Source organism: Erpetoichthys calabaricus, chromosome 11, assembly GCF_900747795.2.
Source record: "Erpetoichthys calabaricus chromosome 11, fErpCal1.3, whole genome shotgun sequence".
NCBI classification, from domain to species: Eukaryota; Metazoa; Chordata; class Cladistia; order Polypteriformes; family Polypteridae; genus Erpetoichthys; species Erpetoichthys calabaricus.
In genome coordinates this window covers 11,528,648-11,551,698 of record NC_041404.2, presented here as the reverse complement: position 1 = coordinate 11,551,698, position 23,051 = coordinate 11,528,648, and the positions used below count along the sequence as shown (strand labels likewise).

Genomic DNA, 23,051 nt, shown 5'->3' with positions numbered 1-23,051 from the left:
AAAGAATTTTATTATAAATTAATAAATGGAAAGTGAATAGAGTGTAATAAAAACAACTAATAATTAAAAAACAACAGTAGTAACAAATGTCCTGCATCTCAATCAGCAGCTAGGCACAGGTCTGTGGGCATGGGGGCAGCACCGAGTTCTCACAGCCAAAGGGTAGAAGCTGTTGCAGAACCTGGCAGATCTCGTTCAGATGCTGAAGTACCTTCTACCAGAAGGACATGAGACAAAGAGACCATGGGCTGAGTGGGAGCGTTCCTCCATAATGCTGTAGGCTTTGTGGACACAACCCTTAATCACAAGTTGATCTCAAGTCAGATCAAGGGAGGATTTGCCATCCCTCTGTTTGCCTCCTCAGATTTTGAACTCCTCAAAGTCCTGACAGCCGTGTTTTGTAGCCCCTTATCTGGCTTTACGGTACCAGGCCTCGTGTCGGCCTTTTTCTCTGTTCCCCTCATTACTCTATTGACCCCTGAGAAGATCCACCATGGAAGGCGCTATAAGAAGTAAAGATTGAGTAAGTCATCATCTCCAGAAGACTGGGTTTGAATTCTGTGATGGGCCTGCATGTTCTCCTGGGGACTCACTGCTACAGCCTCTGTGTGTGTGTGTGTGTGCGTGTGTGTGTGTGTGTGTGTGTGTGTATGTGTGAGAGACAGAGTGAGACTCGACATCAGCGCTCCATCACACACATCCGTGTGCAGCGCGGTGGTCTCATGTTGCTGTCCAGGCGGCCCACCCAGACTTGAATGGGGTTGACAGCAGGACTGTTCGCCATTCTGAGAAGAGTGGCCGGTAAGCGGAGGACGGCCGTCAGTCGGCTTAGAGCGTGAAGGCGGCCCCAGTTCACTTCCCCATTCTCTGCTGACTTGCACAGGGCTCCTGCGGCGCTAGCGGCAGACAGAAGGAGTGAGTGAGTATACCTGAGCATCCTCCATCTCCTCCAGCACAGCAGCCCTCGCCAGGGCCGTCTGTAAGGAACCCCGCAATGATCGACGGAGCCGCGGCTTTCTTCTGCTTAGCCAGCGTGGTAGTGTGGGGCTGCGAGGCGGCTGGTGAGTCTGGCTTTGCATTTCTTCTTCTCTTTTTTTTTGACTGTTTTTTAGGATGCGGAGGGGTCCTCGCAACATCCTAGTTTCTTACTTGCGGCCTCCACGCGCGGAGTTGTTGCGGCACGGCGCAGTGTGCGGGGAGCCTTTAGGAAGGCGCTTTATGATCCGCCTGCCTGCCCGCCCGCCCTTGATGTTCAGCCGCACAAGGACGGAGCCGCGGCGTTCTGATTCCTTTTGTGCCTTATGTATTGCAGGCATCGATCAAACGTCTTCCACGGATCTCTTTCCCCACGCACTCATTCGACCCCGGTGGCTGAAGAAAGAGGGGAGCGGAGGTGAGGTGAGTAGACCTGTGATATTCAGTGGGGGGTCTACAGGGTTGTGGGGGTGCAGAACAAGCGCACCTTCCTGTGATCTTGGTCGTCGCCTAGTCTTTGCATCCTTCTCCGTCTCTCTGGTTTTCCTCCATCCTTCTCAAAGAATTGGGTGCGGCCGGGAAGGTGAGACCTCCGCAGACGAACATAGTCAGTCAAATAGTGACAAAAAGGAGTTTATGAAGTCAGTCATGTCGTCCGTAACCCCCAGCCGGTACTTTAGTGTCATGGTCGCGACTCGCGGGCTGCCACCTTCGCTACGATACTATGAAACGTATTGAAATTCGGTGCCAATACAGAATAAAATGTAACTGAATGAAACATTTATTTAAGCAAACTGCAATTCTGTATGCATTCAAATCTTTACAAAGATGAAAACAAATAATAAACATTTTAGTCAGTAAATGCAAATCCTTCAAGTCACACAGCCTTTTGTAAAATAGTAAAGTTCTGGAAACCATAAAAGGTAAAGCAGTTTAAATCCGCTCAACATTTCTTTTTACATTGGCGGAAACAAATACTGTGGAACTTTTCTATTATCGTGACGCAAATCGTATTGTCGTTTTTAAGATTTGGCACCCAAAGGGGACATTAACATTAGGGACCTATAGGTGACTATGCTCCACCCTCACTAACTTTAAGGTTAGTATTTGTGGTTGGGTAGGTCAGTCTAGTAATTTAAACTCCAAAAATCAAGTAATCGGGGCAGCGGAAGTAGTATAATGAAATTTTATAAATGTAATTAACTGTTAATTGGTGGGTGGCACGGTGGTGCAGTGGTAGTGCTGCTGCCTCGCAGTATGGAGACACAGATCCTCCCTGCGTGGAGTTTGCATGTTCTCCCCGTGTCTGCGTGGGTTTCCTCCGGGCGCTCCGGTTTCCTCCCACAATCCAAAGACATGCAGGTTAGGTGGATTGGCGATCCTAAATTGGTGCTTGGTGTGTGGGTGTGTTTGTGTGTGTCCTGCGGTGGGTTGGCGCCCTGCCCGGGATTGGTTCCTGCCTTGTGCCCTGTGTTGGCTGGGATTGGCTCCAGCAGACCCCCGTGATCCTGTGTTCAGATTCAGTGGGTTGGAAAATGGATGGATGGATGTTAATTGGTGCAGTCTTTTGTAAACAGTGTGTGTCCAAATATTAAACATTTAAGTAATTCATGAAAACGTGGTAGTGCGATTGTTCAGAAGCCGAGCCCAGCGACACACCTGAAGGGATTTTCAGTAAACAGACCGCGGTGACTTACGAGGAAGAGGAGCAGCTCCGCAAACTCCACTGTGAGGGCCTGCAAATGACCCCGGAGCCACTAAACACACGCTATAGCGCCTTACATTAAATACTGAATGGGACGAAATGTCATTTTAAAGTCACACAAATTCAATTAAAATACATAAGCACACTTCATGGCGAGAGGTCAGAAAATAAAGGAAACATCAGAGCACCAGTGCTAAGGATAGATAGATAGATAGATAGATAGATAGATAGATAGATAGATAGATAGATAGATAGATAGATAGAGTGTAGAATGAAGGAAACTAATTGTGTCTTTATTTGTTAAACATTTAACTGCATATAAAAACGTTTTAACTTGTACAAAAATTCAATGTCCCATCCCTACTTCGCACCCAACAGTTGACTGGCTCATACTGATCAGTGTTTCCATAATTTACAAATCACAGGCCTCTTGAAATCCTTGGCATTGATTCGCATGTCGACCCTCCAAGAGTTTGGCTAAGTGGTTGTGTTGATAGAGGGTCATGTCTGGAGGGTGGGACCACATGTCTGCCTTGCCAACCAGGATCCTGTCAGGTGGTGGGTGCGGAAATGTGCTGTACCAGTGACCTGCTTCAGTTGGTGTGCCCTCTTTGCCCATTAGGCATGCTGGTGAAGGCTCCAGTGGTGCTAAAGGTGCCATCTTATTAACACCTATGAGTGGGTGAAAGGGGCCTGCAATGTGGGTAATGCCCATTGGCAGCCCACAAGGCTCAGTTGTCAAAAGCCTGAGCGAACCGGAAGTGCCTTCATAATGCAGGCAGTAGAAGTGACACCATGAAAAATGAAGTTTAGGAATGCCAGTGCCTTGCCACCCAGGTGGGCAGAGGAGCAGGTTTCAGCGGTGCTCATGCGATTACAAAGGTCTCTCTGATAACCAGTTAGCTCGTAAACACGACAGATTAAGGATAAGCTGAGGGAGATCACCATTAGAACACTGAGGGGCTAGCTGCTGAAAGGGGGGGCTTTGCAGTCAAATGTGAACGATAAATGAAAAGTCAGCCATTTCAAGCAGTAATGGCCGTTATACACTCGGAATGCATTGGTTATATTTTAAAATCAATTTAATGGTATCTTGACAAAAATGTATCCATTTTCATTAAAAACATGCAAAGCTCTGGGTGCGTCCAGATTTGTCCGATCTTCACACGTGCAGTTTGGTTGTTGAAATCTCAGGGACGTCATGTGCTTTTCTTTCCATTAGTGCCTCATGCTTTGTCCCTAACCCAGAAAGCCCACCTTCATAAAGTGGTAGGTCTTTTCTCCAGAATGGAATTATGGAATACCGTAATCACTTTAGAGCTCCCATCAGTGTTATTTGTCCCCTCTTTTATAGGGAACCCTGTATTAGAACTTTAGAACAATCTGGAGGAGAAGAGCCATTCAGCCAAACAAAGCCTGCCAGTCCCCTTCAATCTGCTTAAATCTCCCAAAATAACATCACGTCGAGCTTTGAAAGTCCCTAAAGTCATACTTGGTAGCTTATTCCAAGTTTCTATGGGTCTCTATGTAAAGAAAAACTTCCTAATGTTTGTGTGAAATTTACCCTTAACAAGTGTCAGCTGTGTCCCCGTGTTCTTGATGAACTCATTTTAAAATAAGAGTCTCGCTCCACTGCACTAATTCACTTCATAATTTTAAACACTTCAATCATGTCACCTCTTAATCTTCTTTTCCTTAAACTGTAAAGACTCAGCTCTTTTAATCTTTCCCCATAATTCATCCCCTGTAGCCCTGGAATGAGCCGAGTCGTTCTTCTCTGGACCTTCCCAGGGCTGTTATGTTCTTTTTACAGGCTGGATATCAAATCTTCAGCCAGTAGTCCAGATGAGACCTCATCAGTGCGTTATAAACCTCAGGCCTTACCTCCATGGACTTACAAGTATTGTTGTATAACATCTGTAATCTCAACCCACTGGAGCACCCGTGTAGAGACTTTGTCTCCAGTGATTCTCCAAACTGAATCTCTTCAATGGAGCAGTATGGATGTGACCGCTGACCAGGGTCCTGAAAATGGAATCATTTCTGGTCAGCAAGACTCTTATTGTAAGGTGGGCTCTAAATGCGGCAAACCATTTTGTTACAGGAGTTCTCAGCCAACTAGCCCAGCATATCTGGTTTATAGGTGGTGCTCACAACATTATGGAAACAGCTGCAGCACCACACCCTGCACAGCACTCTCCATGCCTGGTAGACGCCATCGTGTACAGTTCATGTATAGGGGGCCTTCACGAAGCAGAATGCTCCTTGCCTGAAGTTCTGGAATGAATTAGATGGGTGGGAGGTAAAAAAAAAAAAAGAATGTGTAGAAGAATTTTTAAAAAATGAAAGAGCTGTGGTCCCTAAGTGCTCACAGAGCTGTGTGTTAATACTGGCACATTCAGAGGAGGTTTGGACACATGCATTGTGCTTTGGTGTCCCTCTCTCTAGTCTGTGAATTGTTAAAGAAAGAGCAGGCGCTGGGTTCCCAAACATCATGATGCTCCGGGGTGGAGACCCTCAGAGTGCTGTGCTCCACCTCGCCCCTCAGTGACTGCTTCTGCCCATTCACGTTGTCCTTTAGGTTTACAATGTCTTTCTAAGATTTGGTAAAACCGACGTTACCTGCCATCTGTGCCCCAGTGTCCTTGTCAGCAAACACACCTTACTGTACGTTCTGTGGGGTCCCAGCCTTACTTCTCATCCATCCCATTATTTTTTCACAGTGCCATGGGTGCCCTCTGCCTGGTCCACCGTGGCCTTATAAAGGCATAACATACAGCAACTCATACAGCATCAAGAGATATTTGGGTATCCTTGTTGCATTTTTAATTCCAAAATTAAATGCCATTAAGATTTCCCGCAACTTGTGTGCTTTTGCAGCTAATGGTGAATTTCTGAAAACGTCAGCATTTGCTAATCCCATGATGCTCTTTCTCTTTACATCAGTCTGGTCCGTTTTTGTACTGCTGAAACGCTTGAAACACTCTTACTGTTGGCATGGGGCGCAGTGCCATCTCTTCACTTACCGTACTCAGTTATAGATTTATAAGCATTAAGGCCCAGATGTTGTGCAAAATAAGCAATAACATCCCTGCAGAAATGTAACTTACTACTAAAATGTTTGTATCAACCCTCAGCTTTGTCTTCTTAAACCATTGATTTTCCAATTTTCTATCATATTTTCAATGTGATTTAGTTCTAGAAAAATTTTGCTTCTTGTGAAATTGTCTCTGCTGCAAGCCTGATTCTGGGTGAGGGACTGGACCCATTGGCCCTGCAGTGTCCTCAGTGCTTGTGTATGTGTGAAATCTGAACTTTCCTATTTAGAGACGGAGCTTACATATTAAAATGAATGCCACTTGTTATTTTTAATAACTGTGCGCTCCCAACTCCTGTTGAAGCTTTCCCAAGTCAATGCCGTGAAGCTCGTGCCGTCGAAGAGGTGTGAAATGTCTTCTAGCATTTGGTCCTTGAAAGGTGGCCACCGTCATCTGAAAAGAGAAAGGAGACCAATATCAGGAACACTTTGTTCACAAGACACAATGCTGCATCTTGGTTGTCACTCACTATCAGGGAAGACCACACTAAATTCGAAAAATCCACCGAGGAAGCCTAAATGTGCTCCTTCCACTTCAGGGAAAAAAAGCCAGCGGTGTGACGCTCCTGTTTCAAAGAAGTGGTGCAGAATGAATAGACTTGCAGGACGAAACTCAAAAATGTTTTGAGTTGTTATCATCTGAGGGCCTTGGGCTGACCGGCAGACCCCTGGCCGCATGGTAGTTGGTGCTGGTCTTCAAGTCGAGTCGGGCCGTGTGGTGTCTCTGTGATCTTTCCACGGGATTGTGACTCATGCTTGTTCTTCTTGTGGCAGCCGGCCGGGGGTCTTACCTCGCTGGGACGCTCCGACAATGGAAGGACCGGGTGAGAGAGTATGTTTAGGACAGTTTCTCCCCAGGACCGATAGAGGGCATCCCCCTTTGGCTTACAACAGGGCCACGGGTTTGGAACATGGAAGGTCAACCCTGCTGGGGCCCATGGCCACCGCATCAGGGGGCGCCTGGACGTTTACAGGGCCCTGTTTGGCCGCACTTCTGCCACACCAAGAAGGTCGTTGGGCACCTGGAGCCCTATTAAAGGGGCCAGTCACCACTACTCAATGGGCAGAGTCGGGAGGAAGAAGGACAAAGCCTGTGAGGAGCAGTGGAGGTGAAAAGGACAGTGCTTTCGTGATTTATACGGTGCTGTTTGCTCTGGACATCGTGCTCTTGTGGGGAGTGAAGGAAGCGTCTCGACGTGTAAATAAAGGTGTGCTGTGTGGGAATTGGTCTCTCAGCCTGTCTGTGTCGGGGTTAGGGTGGCTGTACGCACCCCAGTGGTCCACAGACTCTAAATGGGGAGGTCTTGGTGTTTCAGCTTAGGCACTTGATAGCCATTTCCTGAGCAGCAGGTGGTTGTGTTATGTTGTAGGATATTTTCTATTCTCTTTGATGGTTTCTGGGTCATTTTTTGGATATTCTCTTATCTGTATTGTTTTGTCATGAAGAATTTGTTTTTGTCATTTGTTTGGTTCTTTGGGTTATTTTTATTAAAAGTTAAGTAATAATGTTCTGTTTTCAAGCAGCAGTGTTTGGGATCACGTATCTCTGTATAAATACGCCACCATTTTAGCTCACAGCTCTCCGTCAGTAGATTAAATATCAGAATACTTCTTGGGTTCTCTGTAGACAGTCCAAACGAAGAAGCAGTGAGGTCAGTTTTGAGGTTTTCTACATCTTTGGGTTTCCTGACTGTTCCTTCTGATTATCCCCTTGAACTCATCTTGCTGGTAAGGACTCCAGCCCGTCTCACCCCTGCGATCACAGTAACTTCCATGTGCATTCACAGACACCACAGCGGGGCTCTCGGTTTACTCACTCCAGACCAGGTAGCGGCATGCTATTGTTCGATCTTGTTGACTTGAATGGTATGTGAACGTGCGTGTTTCAATAGTCACTAGTTAAAGATGGAGAAATACTATTAGTTAGGTAAGGAAATATGAACTTTGGAGAAGTCTGTGCACAAAGGAATGTCCCCTTTCATGCCAAAGCCACCACTGGCCTAGACGGTTCAGTACATGCTCAGATGGGACCCTTCACCCGTCCCACCTGTCGTGGTGGTGCTAGACGTAGTGCTGCTAGAAATTTGTATCACCACATTCAGCTTTTATGGAGACGTAACTGTTAAAAGGCTGAGCTCGGACTGTTTCCTCTTTGCATAACTGGAGCAGCGGCAGGTGAAGCAACTCACTGAGACCACAAAGAAGGTCAGTAATGGGGATGGGGGCAGTCATCTTAACACCCATCATGGACGAATCCATCTAATATCACAGGAGATTTCCATCACAGGCCTGTCATCCAGATAACCGAGTAGCTTCTTCTCTGTCAGAGTGGCCTGTAAGTGGAGGTGAGCTATCAGTTCAAAGCTGCCTGCATGTCTGATACGTCAATGAGTGTATTGTTTGCGATAATCAGATTATAAAATACTAGCCAACCCGCAGTGTATGCCGCATAATTATGTATTGATGGGTGAACACTTCCTGAAAGACACAGTTGTCCAACTGGGGTGGGTTTAAGGATACGATTGTAAGTGAATGAAAGGATGGAACTCTGGAGAGAGCAACATACGCACCTCTGAGCCACGTTCGGGCCGGGTGAGGTATCCTGTGTTGAGTCAAATTAAGCCAAATGCTCCACACCTGGTGGTGCCCTTCCGTCAATTCCTTTAAGTTTCAGCTTTGCAACCATACTCCCCCCGGAACCCAAAGACATTGGTTACCTGGTTGGCTGCCCGGCGGGTCATGGTCGGAACCACGACGGTATGTGATCTTCTTCGAACCTCCGACTTTCGTTCTTCATTAATGAAAACATTCTTGGCAAATGCTTTTGCTGTCACGCAAATTGTTGTCGTGTGTGTGTCATGGTCGCCTGCTTAGTGAACTGTTGGTGGGCGGGGCTCGGTCTTGCGTGCGTCTTGCTTGCCATGGACTTAGTGAATTATATATATAGATAAAGCAGCACATCACTCCAGAATATTGCACTCTTTTTTGTTCATTTTCTTTTTTTCAACATTCTCTATCAGCTCTTGCTGCTGTTTTTTTTTTATCGCAATCTAAAAGTCGACGTTCTTGAACGGTTCATTTGCTTTTCTGCCTGTCCATTATAACTGACTGCACTGAAGGGCGAGTTAGCAGCACCGAGAGTGTCATGGGGTGGGATGGAGTCAGGATGTGCGCAGCAGGATTAATGATGGGACGAGCGGTGTGGAGGGGCATGGTCAAGGCTGAATAACGCGGACACGATGAAAACTTTTTTATATAATAGAGAGATGATAATAATAATAATAATAACTTCATTTGTATAGCACCTCAAGGTGCTTTCCACAGATTACTCAACAAAAACAATAAAGATCTCCCATGGTTTCTTGGATACCATCAGTAATTAAAATTACGATAATTTCTAATAAATGTAAGTATACAAAGTAGAATGAAAACCTGGGCATGTTGCCTTTGCAAAATTGGAGCAGCGGCAGGAGAAGCAACTCACTGAGACCACAAAGAAGGCCAGTGGTGGGGATGGGGGCAGCCATCTTAACACCCATCATGGCCAACTCCATCTAATATCACAGGAGATTTCCATCCATCACGGGCCTGTCATCCAGATAACCGAGCAGCTTTTTGGAGGTGGGCTATCAGTTCAAAGCTGCCTGCATGTCTGACACTTCAATGAGCGTATTGTTTGCGATAATCAGATTGTAAAATATAGAAGTCAACATTGTCAAGGTTTTTAAAGAACACACAGAGTTTTACAGTATGTATCGCTACTGTTGTGATGAAAAGCGGGAGGACTGGATCGTTTGTGCCTTAATGGATGCGTTGGACCATCTTGATTAATAAAGTATCTATCTATCTATCTATCTATCTATCTATCTATCTATCTATCTATCTATCTATCTATCTATCTATCTATCTATCTATCTATCTATCTATCTATCTTCTGGTGATTCATGAGCCAGGGGGCTCAGGTGTGTAGTACAGAGGTGGACACTTTAAGTGTAAATTCAGGGGTGATGAGCCGTCAGAGAGTTGTGGGGGGCTGACCAGCCTCTCTGCTGGACCATGGGATGTCCACTAGTGTCTCATACTGTGATAAACCTGTCAACGGCCGATGGCTCGGACTCACCAGGTAGGTCACACTTTACAGTTATGGGCCGTCGTATTTCTGGCCTAATGTTTAAAGCAAATATCCTCTGAAAAAGAAACTGTGTTATATTTCTTTAGATCACATACCTGTACAATTAAAATCAGTCATCAAGATTATCTCAACCTGTAGCTCATACCTCAGCCCCACACTGTCTGCGCTGTTTTCTGAAATAGAGACATTTGTACATTTAAAATAACTAAAGCTAAAGCTTCTTCAGCAAAATCCTCACCAAAATCAGTCCAAAACCGAGAGACATGTCCCATTGGACAGATTGATGGGCCGACTACAGACGCACCCCTTAAAAGTGCTCACCACTGTGCTGCTCGCCCGGACCTCCTGTAACGGCAGCCCCTGCTCAGTGTTGATCCCCACATACGATTTAGGCAAAAAATTCCAGCTTTTTATCATCCAACATTTTGACCCCATTAAAAAGGGCATGGCGGTAATCACACATAATGCAGACTACGAGCTTTAAAGTTTGGACATTCCCATTACTGTTTGCATGATTTGACGTTTTCTGCTTTACGGTCCTGTGTGAAAAACGTTTCTCTGGGGATGTGCAAAACGGGCAGAGTGAGCCGCAGAGTCGCAGTCAGTCCAGTCAGGCTGTCAGAATCCACACCAGCCCACTTGGTCTGTCCTTGGTGGCTATCTTTGTCACCTTGACTATGAGAATAAGGACGATGATGAGCAAGATCGCACAGGCGTCCTTGTCCAGTCGAGTGGCAAAATGTATTGACGACGTTCAGTCCGTATGATGCACACACACACAGACGCCCTGTCTAATTTCAGTCTTCACATGGAGCCACACACTTTGCCGTTCTTCGTGACGTACACAGCACTGGTTGCCCACACCCAGTATATATTGTGAAAAGATCAAACTCGGCACACTTAAAAAAGTTTGGGGCAGCCATCCGTATATTATCTCTGGCTGCAGTGGGTTTGGTTTTAGACCGAAGTGTCTCTGTTGGAGTCCAGATATGAACTGCTGAGGGGTTGGCAAGATGGCGGTTTTAAGTGCCCAAAGTGGAAGTGACGTAGGGGAAGCAGAAGTGACCTTCTTCTGACGTCATCCTGGGCGCTGGAACCAGAAGTGACGTCTTCAATGTTGAGTCAGACAGGTTTTCCCGCGGCTGGTCTGCAGAGACAACAGGAGAAGGTTTAGTGCACCCTGCCACCCCCTGGCCTGGTGTAGAATTACCTTCGCTTGGTCCATAAGACGTCCTCCTACTCGCACGTGCGTCACCATATCTTTAAGGATGTTGGTCTTTTTCTAGGGAATCCATTTGCTTACAGAATCTCCGAGAGTGAGGGATGTTGGATATTTATGTAGTCCAAGAAGTTCCATTCTGGTGATTTTTCCACAGTAGCCTGTAACGTGAAAATTTGGTCTGTGCATCCTCTTCCACTTCTACAGTAAATCTCGCCTGTTCTTTGATGCTCTGCCATATCGTCATTAACAAGATTGTGAAATCGATCTCCCCTGGTGCTGATGATAGCAGATTGACGCTACTCCAGGTCACACCCACTGACAGAACTTTCACAGCGTCTCCCTTCTCTCATGCGTCTGGTACCTTCGTCTCTTCTCAGTTTGCGTCTCAGAGTCTTTCCTGTGCCTAAGCACTGACAGGGAGATCTGCCTTCAATATGTCCGCAGTAATTCTGTCCTCTCCCAGTGCTTTGCTTCCTTTTGTATGTCTGTTGGCTTCTTTCATCTCTTGCTGTATGATGGGCCGCCGTTTCATCTCTACACGGACGCTACAGCAGGACAGCCGCTGTGTCGAGTACTCCACGTGTATTTCTTACTCCCTGCTTTGTCTATTTTTGTTTCTTTGTATTATTTAGCGACCCATGAGAGCTGAAATCCAGATTCAAGTGCAGGGAAGGGATCTGCTTTTACAGATTGAAAGAAATGAGTAAGTGATCTCTCCATATTTATTATAAAAAGTGTACTAATTGAGACGTGCTGGCTGTGGTGATTTGTTGTATATTTGCTCCTTGTAATTTGTAATGTTCCTTACGAAGGCAGAAGTTTCCAGGTAGGATTTGTGGCGCCAGGGAGTGGAGACGTGTGTGATGGTGATTGGAAAATGCAAGTCAGAATGAATTCATTTTAAATTATGTCAACCATAAGTAATATGTGACCCATGCAATAAGAATTTCCCTGTACTCTGATCCATTACGGTACAACACTGAAGACCCCCGGGTAAACATGTGGGCACACAGACACAGAGAGACATACACAAGCACAGCAATTCATGCATACTGAGGCACACAGGTGAATGGTGTGAGGCTAAAGGTGGCAGGGTGGTCTCATCGGACTGAATGTACACAGATACTGACTACTGACACGGCCTTCTTAATTTATTTTCGGCAATTCAAAGATTTCAAAGTTTTTCTGAGGACATGTCCCTGGCTTGGCTTTATCAAATCATTTTCTTCTCTTTTACAAAAGGCATCTTTTTGCTTCAGGCTACAGAGAGATGTGGTACAGCCCCTCCGGAGAACTTCAGACGTCAACACCGCCGACTGAAGTAAGTGAACCAGGAATCTTTACTGTTAGTTAGTCAAAATGTATGGGGGTCAAGTGAGAGTTTTAGGGGGATCCATTCTGACAGGAGGCATCTTCAGTCCTCATGCACTTTGTTTGCATGTCATGGAGGCTCGCTTTGTTCTATCTGTACCTACAGCGCATCACTTTTTCCACATTTTGTTATGTTACAGCCTTATTCCAAAATGGATTAAATTCATTTTTTTCCTCAGAATTCTACACACAACACCCCATAATGACAACATGAAAAAAGTTTACTTGAGGTTTTTGCAAATTTATTAAAAATAAAAAAATTGAGAAAGCACATGTACATAAGTATTCAGAGCCTTTGCCATGAAGCTCAAATTTGAGCTCAGGTGCATCCTGTTTCCCCTGATCATCCTTGAGATGTTTCTGCAGCTTAATTGGAGTCCACCTGTGGTAAATTCAGTTGGTTGGACATGATTTGGAAAGGCACACACCTGTCTATATAAGGTCCCACAGTTGACAGTTCATGTCAGAGCACAAACCAAGCATGAAGTCAAAGGAATTGTCTGTAGACCTCGGAGACAGGATTGTCTCGAGGCACAAATCTGGGGAAGGTTACAGGAAAATTTCTGCTGCTTTGAAGGTCCCAATGAGCACAGTGGCCTCCATCATCTGTAAGTGGAAGAAGTTCGAAACCACCAGGACTCTTCCTAGAGCTGGCCGGCCATCTGAACTGAGCGATCGGGGGAGAAGGGCCTTAGTCAGGGAGGTGACCAAGAACCCGATGGTCACTCTGTCAGAGCTCCAGAGGTCCTCTGTGGAGAGAGGAGAACCTTCCAGAAGGACAACCATCTCTGCAGCAATCCACCAATCAGGCCTGTATGGTAGAGTGGCCAGACGGAAGCCACTCCTTAGTAAAAGGCACATGGCAGCCCACCTGGAGTTTGCCAAAAGGCACCTGAAGGACTCTCAGACCATGAGAAAGAAAATTCTCTGGTCTGATGAGACAAAGATTGAACTCTTTGGCATGAATGCCAGGCGTCACGTTTGGAGGAAACCAGGCACCGCTCATCACCAGGCCAATACCATCCCTAGAGTGAAGCATGGTGGTGGCAGCATTATGCTATGGGGATGTTTTTCAGCGACAGGGACTGGGAGACTAGTCAGGATAAAGGGAAAGATGACTGCAGCAATGTACAGAGACATCCTGGATGAAAACCTGCTCCAAAGCGCTCTTGACCTCAGACTGGGGTGACGGTTTATCTTTCAGCAGGACAACGACCCTAAGCACACAGCCAAGATATCAAAGGAGTGGCTTCAGGACAACTCTGTGAATGTCCTTGAGTGGCCCAGTCAGAGCCCAGACTTGAATCCGATTGAACATCTCTGGAGAGATCTTAAAATGGCTGTGCACCGACGCTTCTCATCCAACCTGATGGAGCTTGAGAGGTGTTGCAAAGAGGAATGGGCGAAACTGGCCAAGGATAGGTGTGCCAAGCTTGTGGCATCATATTCAAAAAGACTTGAGGCTGTAGTTGCTGCCAAAGGTGCATCGACAAAGTACTGAGCAAAGGCTGTGAATACTTATGTACATGGGATTTCTCAGTTTTTTTATTTTTAATAAATTTGCAAAAACCTCAAGTAAACTTTTTTCATGTTGTCATTATGGGGTGTTGTGTGTAGAATTCTGAGGGAAAAAATGAATTTAATCCATTTTGGAATAAGGCTGTAACATAACAAAATGTGGAAAAAGTGATGTGCTGTGAATACTTTCCGGATGCACTGTATCTGTAAGCCAAATCCACACAGGACATAAAGGTATATTTGGGGGCCTTTATTCTGATTGCTGCTTCGGTAATTGAGCTGCAGTCGTAAGGAGTGTCATTAAACAAATAATAAAAAGAGAAACACATGAAATATGATACTGAGCTTAATATCTATGTGCAGAGCAACACGAATCCTCATTTAGACCTCATATTAGAACATTAGAACACTCTGGACAAGAACAGGCCTTTAAGCCCAACAAAGCTCACCAGTCCTATCCACTTAATTCTTCTAAAAAACATCAAGTCCAGCTTGGAAAGTCCCTAAAGTCTTACTGTCTACCGCACTACTTGGTAGCTTACTCCAAGTGTCTATCGTTCTTTGTGTAAATAAAAGCTTCCTAATGTTTGTGTGAAATTTACCCTTAACAAGTTTCCAACTGTGTCCCCGTGTTCTTGATGGACTCATTTTAAAATAAGAGTCTTGATCCATTGCACTAATTCTCTTCATAATTTTAAACACTTCAATCATGTCACCTCTTAATCTTCTTTTCCTTAAACTGTAAAGGCTCAGCTCTTTTAATCTTTCCTCATAATTCATCCCCAATAGTCCTGGAATCAGCCTAGTTGCTCTTCTCTGGACCTTTTCCAGTGCTGCTATGTCCTTTTTGTATCCTGGAGACCAAAACTACACACAGTACTCCAGATGAGGCCTCACCAGTGCATTATAAAGGTTGAGCATAACCTCCTTGGACTTGTACTCCACACATCAAGGTGCTATATAACCTAACATTCTGTTTGCCTTCTTAATGGCTTCTGAACACTGTCTGGAAGTCGATAGCTTAAAGTCCACTATGACTCCTAAATCTTTCTCATAAGGTGTACTCTCGATTTTCAGGCCTTCCATTGTGAATTCAAACACAAATCTGCTCAAGCCTGTATGCTATCCAAGTCCTTCTCTAATGATATAACGGATTCCAAATTATCTGCCAAGTCACCTATCTTGGTATCATCTGCAAACGTAACCAGCTTGTTACATATATTCCTGTCTAAATAATTTAGATATATTAAAAATAGCAGCGGCCCTACCACCGAGCTCTGAGGAACACCACTCTTAACATCAGCCAATTCGGATAAGGTTCCTTGCATCATCACATCACCCTCTGCTTCCTATTTCTGAGCCAATTCTGCACCGATCTAAAAACATCACCCTGAACTCCAACTTCTTTTAGTTTGAAGAACGCCATGTAGCGATCCGGTGCCACTAAGATTAAGGCTGCTGTGACACATGAAACTTCTGGACATCAGACAATCTGAGCATTTTTGCCACCTTTTACCACATTAGTGCCACTAGCTCATGTTGGTTTGTCATTTTTTTTCTTGCTTTCCAACACATTTTCCAGAGTCCACATGTATGGATGGTTTCTCCATTTCCTTTTTCTAGGACCACTGCTTTTACCATGGCAGCGTGCTGGGACTGGAGCAGTCAGATGTGGTGCTCAGCACCTGTGGAGGACTACGGTGAGTGGACGGGACTAGCTGGCACCGAGTTTGCGTCTGTCTGTCAGTGAGTTACCATTAAGAGCTGAAGGCCTGATTTGATATTCTATGAAGACAATCAGCTCCAATGTTGTATTCCAGGAGCAGAAGTCTATGACGTGACCCTCCGTGATTTCGAAGTCCACTCTGTGTAGTTTTTATGTTGCCATAGTTGGATCATCCTGAGTTTGCCTGAGCTACCTGAATGGTTCAGAGGGACCTCAACCTCTCTGCGTGTTTTCTCTTGAAGGGGCCTGATAGTTGTGAACAGCAGCCTGAGCTTCATGATAAAGCCGCTGAAGGAGGGCGATGAGAGGCACGTGATCTACCAAAGCGAACATACGGGCCTGCAAGGGTGGTCCTGTGGCCACCAGCACCTAAACAGCCCGGCCAGAGAGAGAGGTAGTGCTTTCCAGGAATCGCTTATCAGGGTAGGCTGCTCAGGCTTCTCCAGTTTTGGGACGGGGCGGGGATCTTGAAAAAATGAAATTTTATTTTCAAAACTAACAGTAACTGTGCACTGCTTTTGAAATGCCAGGATAGGAGGGACACACTGAAGAATTCCCGATACGTTGAGCTTTTCTTGGTGGCTGATCACACAGAGGTAAGCCAGTGTGTGCCTGCTGTCTTTTGCCACCTATGGCATTCGTTTTCCTGCCTGACCCTGAAGGGGTGATGTACCCTCAGTCCAAAGCTGGCTTCAGGGTGGTCAGAGTTTACCTTTTAATTCTCCATGCACTTTTCTCACTAACTTGAAAATCCAAGGCTCTGACTTTAAGTATGTGTAAGGGTACACTAGCCATTTTTATAATAGATATGAAAGTTAACAATTATAAATCCTAAACTGGTCGTCACCTACTGTATGTACTGACCCAGAATTATAGTAGAGCCAGGCTACAGCATGAGGGATGCCAGTCCACCACAGGACCCATCCACAAAAGGCAGTTTCGCTTTGGCCTATGCTGATTTCATCACAGGAATCTCCTGGACAGGATGCCAGTCCACTGCCAGGCTCACACTCTGAATCAGTGTCACTAAAGCCTGTCCTCATGGCGTCCTATGCATGGCACAAATCAACCCTGGACAGCACACAAGCCCATCTGTTTATGGGTAGGTTGGAGAAGCTTGAAGTCCCGGAAATGAAAACCAAAAGGGCTGGACAAGAGAACTGTCAGGGAAGAGTGGGGTCCAAACTCGGAGAAACACATCCACCCTAACGCCTTAGACTGAAAGGGGCAAAGGAGATGCGGGATGGCAAGAAGTCAACACTGAAATGGAAACCTAAGAACAATCTCTTCAGAAGTTATCTGTGCTAGCATTCTCTTCAAAGAAAGTTTCATCCACCGTCTGTAGGGTTAGGATGTCACTGACAGATGCCATCATGACCACGTGAAAAGAAAATAGTGGTGAACAAAATGGTGTTGCAATAAATAACAAAATAGATGATAAAACAAACCACATCCTCTAAATGAATCCAAAAAAAATTAAACTGACACTAAAAAACCCCACAGGGAAGAGTAACATCAGCAAAACAAAATCAAATGAAGAAGCCACCAGATCACAACCCGGGCTCTGGCCACTCAAGCCCATTTTTAACACACAAGGCCCGGGGAGAACAAGCAGACTGTACATAGTGAGAGGGTCCTTAGTGCTGCTGTGCTGCCCTGCTTGAAAATTACAACGTCAAAAATAGCTTATGAGTAAAATTAGAGGGGATTTTTGGTCACCAGTGGGAGTGTTAGATGTTTTCGATATGTTAAGGTAGTGAGACAGTATGTGTCATGGTGTTTAAAACTGGTCTTGTTAAATTAAGCAGGCAATGGAAAACGGATGTCATCATGTGGTGACCACATGACAGATTGGGTGCAGTCCTGTTGACACGACCATAAAATAAAGGTGGCTGGTTGTGGTCAGACGTGTATCACGTTGACAGGATAAATTGGTCTGCGGGGGCTGCGATAGCCAGAGAATTGAGGCCAAGGGTTCAACGCATTGCTTATGTGGGACGATTGTAGCCACTGATGAGATCTCCAGATTAGACTGGCATTCTGTCATGATAGGAGTGTTACTGCCCAAAGGTCACGTCAGCTTAACACTCTGTGCTCAGGGGCCGGCATTTATAGGCTTATAATGTCATTCTTGTCACACATGCATTCTTAGTTGCACGTGCTAATCAACAGGCCACCCCTGCCCAGCTCCACCATTAGTGCGGAGAACTAGCTTACTGTACCTCAGAAGGCCTGTCTCCATTGCCTGACAAATATGAGAACGCAGTCGGACTGCAACACAAGCTCACCACATTGCTTTGTGGGTCATTTTCAAGGACTGATCTGCTGTTGTGGAATTTACTTTATCGAATCACACAACGTCTCTCATTTCAAATCCTTTATTACAGCAGATCTGCTGGAGTTCAGCTTGGCTCTGGTATCTCGGCAAAGCCATTGCTGAGCTTATAAAGACATACAAAAGTTTGTATGTTTTATTATTATACAACATCCAATCACAGTGGATTTAATTTGGCTGTTTTGAGACTGATCAACAGAAAAAGACACTTTATTGTCAAAGTGAAAACAAATCTTAAAAATAATTACAAATGTAAAACACAAAATGGTTGATCGCACGAGTATTGACTACTGCATGTAAATATTTGGTAAACGCATCTTTGGCAGCCATGACAGCCTTGAGTCTCTGCACACAGGTCCCTCTCTATCTGCTTTACACTTCTACACACTGCCGCCTTTACCCATTCTGCTTTGCAAAACTGCTCAGGCTCTGCCAGTCAAGTCCAGCCACTAATCCTCAACTGGACTCCGATTTGGTTACTCCAGGACATTAACATTGTTGTGGAGCTTTGGCTTTGTGCTTGGCGTCTTTGTTGTGTTGAAATACAAATCTTCTCCCAGGGTGTAATAAGTGTATAAGTTTAATATGTCACTGTGCTCTGTACAAATATTTTATAAATCTACTTTTTTTCTACTCACATGCACAGTTGACACAGAGCCAGATTTAGCACAGGAGTTCGTCATATAAGAACTGCTAGGCCAGCATTTTAAAACAAGACAGTTAGGGACAACTGCGAAATGGGCAGTCAGACTGAGGACCATTGTATACTATTTCTCTGTGTCAAACTCAGCATGAAATTGTATCCTCTTTGTCTTGTTTGGAATGGCATGATTCACCAAAGTGGAGGCCTGCACATGAAGAAAGAGTATAAAGCCTTGGAACATTGCCCGGCACACCTTTGAAAGCGATGGGCGGATGTAAGATAACATCATCGGATCCTGAAAATCCTCCCACTGCACAGCGAAAATGGCAGACACTACACATTAGGCCCCCACTCCTGAACTGGGTTCTTCCCATTAGTTTACATGGCATAACACACAAAGAAAGCCGTCATTAAAGAAAGCTAAGTTATTTCTCCTATGTGATTTCTTACTGCCGTATCACTAAGGGAGGGGTATCGCCTTTTTATATTATATCTGCAGTATATAGATTCGGGTGATGTAACATGCCGCAATTACAAGAGAACTCATTCCAACAAGGGAGCTAGCGCCCCCTGCTGGATACACATGGATGGCAAAAGTTCCTTGAGGACTGCATCAGGTTTTCCTCCAGGATTTCCCCGTATTTTGCTACATTCATTTTACCTTCCAGAGCACGATGCTTCACGGTGGGGACATTGTGTTTTGATAATGTATAACATTCAAACATTTAGTCAGAGTTTCATTTTGAACTTTCTCCCTGCTGACTTCAGAGTCTTCCACGTGGCTTCTGTTGTGTTTTTTTACTCGCCCATAACGCTGTGACTGAGTAACAGTTGCTGTTTGCCGATTTTCTCTCCAATCTCAGCTTGCTATTCCTGCAGAGTTCTCAGGGGTCTCTTGGTGGCCTTCCTTGCTAGCGTTCATCTTGCACGATCACTCAGTGTTTGTGGATGGCCTGCTCTAGGCAGACTTCCAGCACTGCCACACTCTTTTATCTTAGTGACTGATTTCACTGGACGCCAACAGACATTTCTCTTGGACATTATCTTGTCTCCATCCCCTGACTTGTGATTTTCAGTCACCTGTTCACAGAATTACTTGGCTTGTTCTTTAGTCTTCAGTGTGTGGGTTTGGCCACCATACTGACTCAGCACAAGTTGGACCTTGCAGATACGGTGCTTTTATACTAGTATGTCGTGCTTGGGTCACAATGTTGTACAGGACCACTCGGGGTTTTCCAAGAGACAGAAACTTTATTCCAGAACAGGCAGAACAAACACAAATCTCTTTCAGGAGCGTTCGGCCACACAAGGGACAACTGTCAAACCGGCTGGTCAAAAAAACACAAAATCTTCCTCTTCAAAGGGGCGCAGCAGCACGGAGTAGAGGGAGTCTGGGGGAAGAGAGACAAGACAGTGAGACACAAGGACAGCCACGGGGTGGTCTTTTAAATGTTCGAAGCACCTTGCGCGGCAAGGCAGTAAGTAGCAGAACCCGCAAAGAGGAGATGAAAAGCTGTGTTTGTTTCCCATTGCATCACTGGTTTCAGAGGAGCGGCCGCGTTCACAACTCCAATGAATTGCAATTCCAGCCCAGTTATCTCCATTGAACTGATTATGTGACTTCTACCACCGATTGGCTGCCCTAGTGATGATTTGGGGGTGTCATATTAAAGGGGATAAATGCTTATGTGACCGATTTTATTTTTGTAATTAGTTTAGGCCTCTTTGCGGAGATCTGATTTCACTTTGATATTAAAGAGTCGGTTTCTGTTGATCAGTGTCAAAAAGTCAAATTACATCCACTGTGATTCAGTGCTGGATAAAAATAAAATGTGAAAGCTTTGAAGGGAGTGCATACTTTTTATCAATAAGAAACATACATGACGACAACCAGAGAGGAGTTCATCATCTTAGCTGCCATAGCACATGCACTTCAGAGCAGATCATCCAATTGAAGATAAGCATGCTCGGGCCCAGCCAGTAGTTGGGTGGGAGACCATCTAGAACAAGCTTGGGCTGCTGCTGAATGAGGTGTTGCTGAGGCCAGCAGGGGGTGCTTACCCTTTGGTCTGAATGTGGATCCCAGTGCCCCAGTGCAGTGATGGGGACACTGTGCTGTAAATGTACCGCCGTCTTTTGGACAAGACATAAAACCAAGGTCCCGACTCTCTGTGGTCATAACTGGGCATCCTCTGTAAAGAGCAGAGGGCATCCTGATGTCCAGCCTAAATTACAATTCATGGTCCATTCATTCTGGCCCTCTAATCGTCCCTGGTTTCTGATTGGCTCTGTCTCTCACCACTTTACCACCTAATAGCTCATGTGTGGCAAGTGTACTGGTACAATAATAGCTGCCATTGCATCATTCAGGTGGATGCTACACATTAGTATTGGTTGAAGTGGCTCCCCACTCACTATGTAAAGTGCTCAGAGTAGTGAGAAAAGCTCTATATAAATGTAAAAAAGTATTATTATTATATGGGCGGCACGGTGGCGCAGTGGGTAGCGCTGCTGCCTCGCAGTTGGGAGACCTGGGGACCTGGGTTCGCTTCCTGGGTCCTCCCAGCGTGGAGTTTGCATGTTCTCCCCGTGTCTGCGTGGGTTTCCTCCGGGCGCTCCGGTTTCCTCCCACAGTCCAAAGACATACAGGTTAGGTGGATTGGCGACTCCTAGTGTGTGCTTGGTGTGTGGGTGTGTTTGTGTGTGTCCTGCGGTGGGTTGGCACCCTGCCCGGGATTGGTTCCTGCCTTGTGCCCTGTGTTGGCTGGGATTGGCTCCAGCAGACCCCCGTGACCCTGTGTTCGGATTCAGCGGGTTGGAAAATGGATGGATGGATTATTATTATAGACTGATGGAAAGCTACTGTGACAGTAAATTAGAAAGTTAAAGTTAACAGCTTACCACATGATCAAATCGTCACCATTTTAGGGGAATTTGGCAGCAATCCCATGTCACAGGTTCACCTGCACTCTTTGGTGTTACATAACAGCACACTGTCAAACCCATTTGAGGGTCACAGCACCACTGGGCACAAATAAGGAGCCAACCCAGGATGGGGTACCAGTCCACTGCATGGCCGACGCTGACAATCACCACACAACTCAACACACACACACGTCTTTTGGAGTGCAGGAGAAAACCCAGAATGCCTGAAGGGAAATTCACGTAGACAAGGGGAGGACAGGCATAGTGCCCACCCAGGACGGCAGTTCTAAGCTACAGTGACACCCTATAGGTGTTTCAGCTCAAGTGATTTGGGGTATTCTGGTTGCATATTGCCCACTGACCAAAACATTCATTCAGTTCTTTAATTTCATTGAGGGGCTTTGAGGTCCACCTTGAATATTTCTTATCTGCTGCTTCCTTTCTTGCGTCCTACCTAGTAGTGGTCCCTGCCTTACACTTGGTGCAGCAGCAGTGAGCACCACTTCCATCAACTCCATAATCCTTTATGGGAAAAGAAGGGCAGGCCATGTGTTGTCGGGTTAAGGCCGAGCTCTTAGTGCTCATTATTTGGCTGGGTTCAGATCTCATCTCACTACCCGTTTGGAGTTTGCATGTTCTCCTCAAGTTTGTGAGGAAAACTAAACCTCTGTGTGTGTGTGTGAATGTGTACTAGTGCTCCCTAATGGACTAGATGCCATACAGGGATGGTGCCTACCATACCCACAATGCTGCCATGGAGGCTGCTATCCCAGGTCCCCGAACTACATTTAGCAGATTTGAATTTGGGTGGATGGACAGCTACAGTGAGGTGCTGTCTTGATGTCACCAAGTTCATTTTCCTCTGATTTGTTTCACTGGCACTTCATTCCAGGGTGGTGATCAAATTCAAATTGTTTCTGTATTTTCACAACTAGCACCGGTTAAGTAACTCACTCAGCATTGTGCAGTCAGTCTGTAAGGAGAGATTGAATCCATATGCTTTTGGTTTACAGTCCTGCACTTGGCCACACTGCCATTACAGACTTCCACCATCTCATGACAGTTCACGCTTGTATTCTCTAGTTTCAGAATCACAAAAGAAACTATGAAGATCTGCAGAGGAAACTGTTAGATGTGGCCAACTACGTTGACAAGGTGAGTGTGGTGGCCTGTGACACAGAGCATGGATGTCCTTGTCATTCATTCTTTTATGGTGTTCAGAGCCCTGTTGTAGTATTTTGAACAGGACTGGACCTTTTGTGCCAACAGCACAAACACAACAAGACAACATATCTATGGACAGGATGAGCAATTGGCACAAGGCCTCGATCCTGCAGCGGCTAGGAGAATTCTATTCTTCTCCCACAAACAGACAAACGTGGCTCCTGCTGTTCTCATTGTA

The 23,051-nt window shown here is 45.5% G+C and overlaps 1 protein-coding gene across 1 annotated transcript in view; it reads left to right on the top strand.

Moving 5' to 3' along the window:
• The first annotated feature begins 733 nt into the window (after positions 1 to 733).
• Positions 734 to 23,051, top strand: part of adam19b (ADAM metallopeptidase domain 19b) — a 58,258-nt gene continuing 35,940 nt past the window's right edge. The window contains exons 1-8 of the mRNA XM_028812669.2: positions 734 to 1,061; positions 1,313 to 1,398; positions 11,764 to 11,834; positions 12,374 to 12,452; positions 15,644 to 15,720; positions 15,989 to 16,169; positions 16,277 to 16,342; positions 22,733 to 22,804. Coding sequence (XP_028668502.2) covers positions 995 to 1,061; positions 1,313 to 1,398; positions 11,764 to 11,834; positions 12,374 to 12,452; positions 15,644 to 15,720; positions 15,989 to 16,169; positions 16,277 to 16,342; positions 22,733 to 22,804 — 699 coding nt within the window. The 5' untranslated portion in view covers positions 734 to 994. The remainder of the gene's footprint in view (positions 1,062 to 1,312; positions 1,399 to 11,763; positions 11,835 to 12,373; positions 12,453 to 15,643; positions 15,721 to 15,988; positions 16,170 to 16,276; positions 16,343 to 22,732; positions 22,805 to 23,051) is intronic.